The sequence below is a fragment of the Myotis lucifugus genome, unplaced genomic scaffold (genome assembly GCF_000147115.1).
Source record: "Myotis lucifugus unplaced genomic scaffold, Myoluc2.0 scaffold_988, whole genome shotgun sequence".
Taxonomy (NCBI): Eukaryota; Metazoa; Chordata; class Mammalia; order Chiroptera; family Vespertilionidae; genus Myotis; species Myotis lucifugus.
Window position 1 is genome coordinate 85,736 of NW_005872036.1, and position 9,863 is coordinate 95,598.

Sequence of the window (9,863 nt, forward strand, 5' to 3'; positions counted from 1 at the left end):
CTGGCTTAGGCCCGCTCCCCAGGGGAACAGGCCTAAGCTGCAGTCAGACATCCTTAGCGCTGCTGAGGCGGCGGGAGAGGCTCCCGCCACTACCGCTGTGCTGGCAGCCATCAGCCTGGCTTGTGGCTGAACAGAGCTCCCCCTGTGGGAGCGCAATGACCACCAGGGGGCAGCTCCTGCATTGAGCATCTGCCCTCCAGATGGTCAGTGTGTGTCAGAGTGACCAGTCATTCCCAGTTGTTCTGCTGTTGGGGTCAATTTGCATATTACCCTTTTGTTATATAGGATAGAGGCCTGGTGCACGGGTGGGGGCCGACTGGTTTGCCCTGAAGGGTGCCCCGGATCAGGGTGGGGTCTCCCACTGGGGTGCCTGGCCAGCCTGGGTGAGGGGCTGATGGCTGTTTGCAGGCTGGTCAAGCCCCCCAGTGGGGCCCTCACCCCATGGGGGTGTGGCCAGCCTGGGTGAGGGGCTGAGGGCCGTTTTCAGGCTGTCCACATCCCCCAGCGACCCAAGCTCCCAGCCTCTCCTTTTTTTTTTCAGCACCTCCTTGAGCAGAGGCCAGGGCGGGCTGGAAGCAGGTATCTGGGATTTATCTTCTATAATTGAAACTTTGTAGCCTTGAGCGGAGCCCAGGGCTGGCCAGGGCAGGCAGGAAGCTTGGCTTCCTGCATCGCCTGGGGCAACCCAAGCCTCCTCCTTGCTCCAGCTCTGTGGCTGCCGTCATCTTAGTTGGGTTAATTTGCATACTCGCTCCTGATTGGCTGGTGGGTGTAGCGGAGTGGCAGAGTGATGGTTAGTTTGCATCTTTCTCTTTTATTAGTGTAGATTACTGTTCTAAAACTATCCTAATAATTTCATTTTTATTTTTAAACTCTTGCATCATGAAGGGCCAAAAGAGACAAAGTATTTTGATAATCTTTACAGAATCATTTAACCAGTCACGATTTGTTTTGTTGTTAATTCCCACTTCTAAATTTAGTTTGTTGGTGGTGTTTCTTTGCAAAATTGTGACAGGGTTTCCATCTAGCTGGGAGAAACTTATTTCCATGTTAGCATTGTAATAATCATGGGAAACCATTACAGCATCTCATTTCTTTGCTTTTAGTATGAATTCCCAGAGCAATTTTTTACATGTATAACATTTGATGAAAGGTATGTAGAATGCCAATAAACAGTCAAAATATTATATGAATACTTTAATGCAAAATGCTCAACACTTAATATTAGCAAAGCTCCATTTAAATTAAAATTCCATTGAACTAAAGATGGTTAACCCCAAGAATTGTACAGTAGTTGGTTTGTTATATAATGCCAGTCCTGATTCAAAAGAGCAAGAATCGCATTGTTAGCTGTCATTTCCTCCGTTGCTTTTCTAAACCCTAAGGGTTAGGGGAGGGGATACTCAGACAGACACAGAACAAAATACAACCCAAATAAACTGCACAGTTGTTCCTAATAGTTTTAACCCATTTTGACTAAGCTGTCCAAGCAAACAGCTAGAGTCATAACTGGAGTATTGTTCCAGAGCTGAGAAGAGGTTTTTATTTTTACAGCTTGGTAGTTCTGCACTAGGTGAGAAGTCACAGTTGAAGGATGCATGTTCTGTAAATAGTAACTACATATACACATTTAGTGTCTGTAAACACTAGAAATATACATTAGACAGTACCCTCACCAGGTACAGTTTAAAAAAGATGAGGTAACATGAATCTCAAAGTCCACAGGAATCCTGCCTGAAGAGTTTGAACAGCTGCCAGTATTCACCTCCAATGCACAGGGCTCAAGGCGTCTCCAGGACCCTCGGTTTGCTGAAGCTGGATTCCCCAGCCTTCAGCATAGCAACTGCATCTTTGACTGCATGGTAGATAACATTCTTCACCTAAAGGAACAAGAGGAGGTATGGTCAGTTTGCTGTTAAATCTAAAACCTGTTACTAAAAACAAACTTTTCCTACCAGTTTCCATACCATTCTCTCAGAATTTAAAACTCAATATTCACTATGAAATGTCAGTACTGAATGCACAGGGCTCAAGGCGTCTCCAGGACCCTCGGTTTGCTGAAGCTGGATTCCCCAGCTTTCAGCATAGCAACTGCATCTTTGACTGCATGGTAGATAACATTCTTCACCTAAAGGAACAAGAGGAGGTATGGTCAGTTTGCTGTTAAATCTAAAACCTGTTACTAAAAACAAACTTTTCCTACCAGTTTCCATACCATTCTCTCAGAATTTAAAACTCAATATTCACTATGAAATGTCAGTACTGGAAAGGTCCCCGGGCTCTTTTAGGCCCATATTTCACACATTTTAAACCCATGCCTCCTTTGAAGAACTTTAAAGACCCCCTTTGTAGGCTTTGATGCCATGTGGCCCTGCCCCTGGCAAGTGCAGGGAGAGGCAAGTTCAAAGGTACAGTTTTATTTTTCTGTTTGTTTTCCCCTGGTTTTGAAACATGAAATTATGTTACTTGGTTGACTATTAAAAGCCCTTAAAAAACGTAGCCTCTTAGGCCCTCTTTGGGTCCCAGAGATTCTGTTCTGCTCTACCCAAGGGTGAGAGTATTGCAGCACTAAAAGTCTGTGTTCAAGACCCCTGCGTGGCAGCTCAGCCAGGATCGTTAAGTCAGATCTATTCCCTTTTAACACTAAAGACTTTCTCTCCAGACAGTCCCTTACAGACCAAGCAGAGATTTCCTGCTTGTTCCTCCTCTGCCTAAGTAGACAATGAAATTCAAAATAAAGCAGTTCATCAAATCACTGGACCAAGTGTGAGTTCACTAATTTTATAAGGTAAGTAATGGGCCATGAAGCCAGAGTCAGCCAATGCCAGGAATCAGTGCTAGTTTTACCTGTAATTTATCTTCATGATTAGTATGGGTCTGTGACAGGTAACGGAATTCCTGAGTAAGCCAGAAGCAGTGTTTCACATGCTCTGGGGAAACAAAATCTTCAGCCACTTTGATACAGCTATATAAGTTATGAACCTGAAAAACACCAGGCCACATCAGTCACACACACAGAAGTTCTTAGTAAAACCAGAAAAAAGGACAAAGTACTGGTTCTTGCCTGATGTGGAGCTCCTGCTGGGATAAACACCACATCCCCAAGAAACTGTACAATAGCCCAGCCTTGAACTCCATACTCTTGATGAAGACGCTTCCTTAGGGATCGGTCTAAATACCAGCTCTGATCATGAATGGGATCATGGTCTGCTGGGTTTTCTTGACCTTGCTCTTCTGATACCTAGAATATATTAAAAACATTATGAAACTGAGCAATATGCTAAGGCCCATTGAAGGCATTCCTCCCCGCGAACCATGTGGGCAGTCAGTAACTGTCATATAGGCCTTTATATAAGTGCCCTATTAGCAAAGATGTGTAGTCCTCAAAGACAGTAAGTAAAGGAAAGAAGGAAAGACTGAAAAAAAATGAGGCTTCTCTTCTATCATTTCCTGTAAACAGACCGGCAGCTTCTGTATATGTGTATGTGTATATATAATTAATCTGGGGATATTTTTTCACTGATTTTTAGAGAGAGTGGAAGGAAGGGGAAGAGACAGAGATACATTGGTTGGTAGCCTCCCACATGCTCCCCAACCAGGGAAGGGGATCGAGCCTGCAACTGAGGTACATGTCCTGGACAGGAGTCAAACCCAGCACTCTCAGTCCACTGAGCCAAACCAGCTAGGGCAGCCTGTATACTTTTATAAATACAAATTTGGAAAATATTTTGGTCTAGACCAGTGGTCGGCAAACTGCGGCTCTCTGGCCCCTTGAGTGTGGCTCTTCCACAAAATACCGACTTCTGCGCATGGGCCACGAAGTTTCAATCGCACTGTACATGCACGTCCGCATGTGGTATTTTGTGGAAGAGCCACACTCAAGGGGCCAAAGAGCCGCATGTGGCTCTCGAGCCACAGTTTGCCGACCACGGGTCTAGACTTTTAAATATAAGTTGGCCCAAGCTCCATTTTGCAGATAATAAACACCTGTATAATCTGAATTATGAAACAGTCACCAAGATAGCTGTAGATTAAATTTGTTTATTCCAGATCAGACAGCACAGACTAAGGGTGATACTATTAAAAGAAACAATATGGTGATTAGCAGGTTTTCTTGAAGAGTCAAATGATCCTTAGCCAGAAACACTTTGATTCAAAGAAATGTTAAGGGCTAGGAGTATTCATATCCATTGTTCATGAATTGCTGGAGGATATCAACCACAGATATCTGAGCTGCCACCAGCAGCCTCATGGCCAACCAGGTTAAAAACTGAATACACCCATCTTTCCAGCTGCCTGGAACTTCCACAGATAGCCCTTTGTGAGTAACTGCCAAGTAGACTCAGAAACTTCAAAACCACTCCATCTCTTTCCAGTGACCCTTCACAAGCTAATAGCCACCAGCAGGGCTGGAGGCCTTGCTGACCTGCTTCTATGTGAAGGCAGACAAAACCAACAGGGTCTTTTTTAACTCACTCAGAACATGGTACCAAGGGCCAAGGAATGATACACAACTTGTGAAGTTCTTAGATTTTCAAGGCAATAAAAACAAATTACATGCTATGAGATAGTCAGAGGAAGTAACTTATAAAGAGCACAAAAAATTCCAAACACACTATAATATAAAACACTATAATATAAAAGTCAGGGGCTCTTCTTTTCAGAGGTGTCAGCCTAATCATTTAGAAATCCTGTTTCTTAGCAACCAGCTTCAGCCTGTCCAATCTGACAGGCACAGATTTAACCTTTGAGGTTGTGATAATTCCCCAGTAACCCAGTCAGTTCTTGAACATGTAGTAATTTATATTGCTACTAGAGGCCCGTTGCACGAAATTCATGCACGGATAGGGTCCCTAGGCCTGACCAGCAATCAGGGCCCATCTGTGGGACAACCCGCGGGGCAATTGGGGGACCCCCACTGGCACCTGCCTTGGCTGGCCTGGGGCCTGCAGGCTGGGGGCAGCTCCTGCGTTGAGCATCTGCCCCCTGATGGTCAGTGCGCATCATAGTGACCGGTCGTTGCGCCATTCAGTCGATTTACATATCAGGCTTTTATTATATAGGATAGGATTCCCCATGCCTCTCTTTACATGCCATAGGGTAAGGAGCACACCTTTTTAAGGAATTCTCGTATCTTCTCCGTGTCCTTAGCAGCATATATGTGCCAGAGAGCCCCTGGTTTCTCTTTTCCTTCAATAAATCGCTTTATTGTGAGTTCATCAGAGTCTCCATCTTGAATAGTTTTAAGGACTTCTGGAGTAAGAGAAAGCAAACATCAGCACACAGTCTCCAGCTGGGAGAGTGAGCCCCACTTTTACTTCAGCACCCTACCTTCTTCTTGGTCACACTGTCCTTTTGGAATTCCCACATAGACCATGACATTAGCTGCATCAGATACATCTAAGTGAAGATTTGTTGTTCCATATTTCCGATCTTCTGGAGTAATTAATCCTGCAAACAGAAAATGCCTTTAAATATACTAAAGGTAACAAAGGCTGACAGTCTTTCCCGCTCCCTGGAGGGTACCTGGTCACGAAATTTAAAAGATGCTTCTCTAATCATGTAAAAGTGAGAGAACAATATTAATACTAGAGGCCTGGTGCATGGATTCATGCACCAGTGGGGTCCCTCAGCCTGGCCTGTGCCCTCTTGCAATCCGGGACCCAATTGGGGGATGTCAGAGTGATGGTTTCGGCCTGATCCCTGCAGGCCAGGGCCAACATCCTCCAAACATGTAGTAATGTGCAAAGTGGCAGGCAGCCGGGGAGGAGCCTGGGCCAGGCACTGCACTGCACTGCTGCAGCAGCACTCACCAGCCGTGTGAACCCAGTGTCTGATGGCCTGTCAGTCAGCTGAGTGGCGCTCCCTGGAGCACACTGACCACCAGGGGGCAGCTCCTGCATCAAGTGTCTGCCCCCTGGTGGTCAGTGTGCATCATAGCAAATGGTCAAACAGTTGTTCAGTTGCTTAGACTTTTATATATATAAACTAGAGGCCTGGTGCACGAATTCATGCATGGGTGGGGTCCAGTGGGCCCCACTCCCTGTTCGAATGGTCGAGGGGACAATTTGCATATTAGCCTTTTATTATATAGGATTATTTTATCCTTTCAACTATGAAAGAAAATCATTTCTTATTAAATATTTAACCATAAATAAAATAAAACAAGTATAATAAACCCTCTCCTAATACAAGGGCTTTGGTTTCTAGTGATAGTCAAAAAGTCCCTGACAGACCCTTCTGCTGAGAATAACTAAAAATCCTGGATCCAATAATTGGGAAAATAATTTTTTAAAAAATGAATCACTGTGCTAGCAAGAAAAGATAATAAGCCAAAACTAGAAAGCAGAGCACGGCCAATGCTAGCAGGGGAGTGGAGCCACAAAAGCACACTGAGGAGTCATGGCTCAGAAACCCAATCTTTAACAAATGACCACTCTTTAATGATGTTTGTGGTAAGGTATAAGGTGTTTGAAAGTGAACATATTTTTATTTTCTTCAATCCCTAACTGCTTACTCTGGATAGAAATAAGTTTGTCACAGGAAAAGCTTTTCTAGAACAATGCTGCCATCTACTGGAATCTAGATCTGCTGCCAAGCTATTTCGGTAAGAAGAGAATTTACAGTCAAACCTCGAATCTTGACCTTCTCCCATCTGAACAATTTGGTTCTCCACCAACTTGTTCACAGAAAAAAGTCTTGGTTGTCAAACAAGTTCCAACATTCTCCACCTGACAATCCTGTCTGGTTGATACATCAGCATGATGAAAAGCATCTCATCTCTCAGACCACAAAGGACAGAATGCGAGTCAGTTTACCATGCTGTGAATATTTTCCTGCTTGTTGGTTTTTGCTTTTGTTGCTGGTAAAATGGACACTTAGCACAATTTTAAAACATAAAGAGGCCATCAAGTGTGCTGATGTTGCTAAGGGTGTGAAAAGTACTCACAAAACAAGGGATCACAGGCAACTAAAGAGGTAGAAAACCTGTTGTTGATTTGGCCAAAGAAAGCAGTTAGCTAGTGACAACATTTTGGAGGCAGTGATATGTGAACCAGCGAAGATGCTTCAGCCCTGGAACAAGTGCTGAAAATGATTCATTTAAGGCTAGGAGGGGGTGATTCGATAAATTAAAAAGTGCTTGTATATAGAATGAACAGTACATTAGACATGTACTGTATATAAGAAAGGTTAAAATGGGGAATCATTTGGGGGTCTGGAATGAATTCAATTTACACTCTTCTAAATGATTTGGTTTTCAAACAAATGGCTTCTCAGCCTTTTGGAATGAATGAAGTTTGAGAACCAAGGTTCCATTGTATTTTGAAAACTCAGATGACCACTTCTACCCTTTGAAGCTTCATTTCAATAAAACATGGATAATCATACTATGCAACATTACACCATTTACTTCTGTGGAAAAATGCTTAATTTATGTAAACCCCTACTGTGAACAGAGAGTATCCTGAGATCCTTGCCAGGAGCCGGTCCATCCTTGCTGCTTGACACAGTCGCTGCAGAGAAGAAACATCTGCACAGCATATGTTTCAAGGGACCTGGCGTACATGGCATACTGTTCTTAATATGTTTGCTCCCCTTCTTGGCACTATGAGTTTTAACCAAGGTCACCTCTCCGAGAAAGGTTGTTTCCCCAGGTAGGGATTTTTCCCTGAAGTTAGGGAGGGAATAAAACCCCTTAACTAAGTGCCAGGCGGGTAGTTAATCACTTTAAGAACAATCACTCTTAAGCTACATAATCTTTACTCCCTGGAAAAAGAAATGCCCTAACCTTTGGAATAGAAATTGACAGGATTAAAATCAACTGGTATAAATACAGATGTAACAAGACACAGAACCTAGAGAGAGAACCTAGCGAGAGAACATGGCAAAAGATCCTGGACAGAACCTGGCTACAGAACTTGGCTATAGAACCTAGACAGAACATGGCAGGAGAACCTGGCTGGAGAACCTGGAGTACCTGGCTGGAGAACCTAGCGACAGAACCTGGCTACAGAACTTGGCTGAAGAACCTAGCGAGAGAACATGACAAGAGAACCTAGAGACAGAACTTCGCTGGAGATCCTGGCTAGGCTGCTGATCAACTGAACGCTGTCTCCGTGTCATTCCTTCTTCGCCGACTCCGTCCACACCTTTCCCCCTGGTGTTTTAAAGGGTACTTTAAATACTAACTTAAGTAACTACTATCCACCAACATAGAACATTACATTGAAGAGTAGACGTTAAAACAGCTGGAATGCTTGTAGAATAACCTGAATGTCCAGCAACATTGAAATGACTAATAAAATTCCATTCATTCAATAATGTACCATGCAACTATAGGGTGTCCCAAAATTCACGCAAGATTTGAATTCCTTCTTCGCCGACTCCGTCCACACCTTTCCCCTGGACCCGCTGGGATTTGGACCCCAGCAGATCCTGACCATCCAGCTACTTTGAAGGGCTTGAGTGAAGTGAACTCACTTAGGTAACATGATATGAGCCTCAGATATATTCAGAGCTCTCTAATCTGAGACCTGAGAAGCAAGGGGAATAAATAAGCAAGGGGACTTCTGCCTGTGTGTCCTCTCTCTCACAGACCATTGTCACGCCAGGCTGGCAGAACTATCTTGGGCATCTAGTCGGTGTGAGTTTCCCCAACCCTGCTCCTGGTGTTGCTCTGGGCTGACTCCACCATAACAGAATGGTGGTTTTGAGGTCCAAACACTTGCTCCCCACAAAATATGCCTCTGAAGAACATGGAAAAGATGCCAAAGACTGTCCTTTCTTCAAGAGGCCTGCCATCCCTTCCTCAAGTCTGAGAAATTAGTGTTGGAAGTAATTATGGGAGGAAGAAATAAAAAAATCAAACTTACAAAAAAACCTGAAAAATGGGAGTCAAATAATATAAAACACTACAAATTCACTGAATGATTCAAACAACTGAAATTTCACTCAACAATAAATTGATAAACCACCCTTTCAAAATGGCCAACTATAACAAAACAAACCTGAACAAAGACCCTACATAAAACAGGTCAACAGAAGTAGCTGAAATTGTAGAAACCAATCTCAATCCTGAGCAATCCTTATTGGACAGTTTATCAAGTCATGGCCAGAGAATAAAAACCCAATTGAAAGGGTACTTTAAATACTAACTTAAGTAACTACTATCCACCAACATAGAACATTACATTGAAGAGTAGACGTTAAAACAGCTGGAATGCTTGTAGAATAACCTGAATGTCCAGCAACATTGAAATGACTAATAAAATTCCATTCATTCAATAATGTACCATGCAACTATAGGGTGTCCCAAAATTCATGCAAGATTTGAATTTTGCGTGAGCATTAACAACAACAACAAAAAAATGAAAGCCTAATTTTACTTGGTTTATTGAATCAGATTCTAATATCTGTTGCCCTTTGATTTCAATCCCTTCAATTTGATAAGCATTACCAAGTACCAATTATGGCCCAGGAGCAGGGACAATGAAGACCACGGCTTTGCGGATGTGCCAGCAAAGCCGTGGAGGCCATTTACCTGATGTGCTATTCCATACATAACCCTATACTGTATACTTTATGAATCAATAAAAAATTTACAATTTTAAATTATAAATCTGTGTTTTCTATCAAAATTACTTCTCGCGTGAATTTTGGACACCCTATATTAAACGTTATCGTACCAAAGATGACTAAGGACTAATATGGTAGAGTGAAGTCAGCATCATGGTGGAGTGAGAAGACTCCTTTGTTTCTCCCCTTAAATTTACAAGTAGGATGACTATAACTCAACAAAAGATACTCACTCCCCTTCACGCTCAACACACAAACACGCCTGGAGATCCATCCATTGAAACATC

At 43.1% G+C, this 9,863-nt stretch overlaps 1 protein-coding gene across 1 annotated transcript in view; it reads right to left on the minus strand.

Annotated features, from left to right (window-relative positions):
- Positions 1–1,182: 1,182 nt before the first annotated feature.
- Positions 1,183–9,863, minus strand: part of LOC102425534 (lysine-specific demethylase 3A) — a 33,933-nt gene continuing 25,252 nt past the window's right edge. Inside the window, exons 12-16 of the mRNA XM_014449012.2 lie at positions 5,332–5,451; positions 5,114–5,253; positions 3,065–3,241; positions 2,848–2,982; positions 1,183–1,880 (exon numbers count right to left, since the gene is read on the minus strand). Of these exons, the coding sequence (XP_014304498.1) occupies positions 1,782–1,880; positions 2,848–2,982; positions 3,065–3,241; positions 5,114–5,253; positions 5,332–5,451 (671 nt within the window). The 3' untranslated portion in view covers positions 1,183–1,781. The remainder of the gene's footprint in view (positions 1,881–2,847; positions 2,983–3,064; positions 3,242–5,113; positions 5,254–5,331; positions 5,452–9,863) is intronic.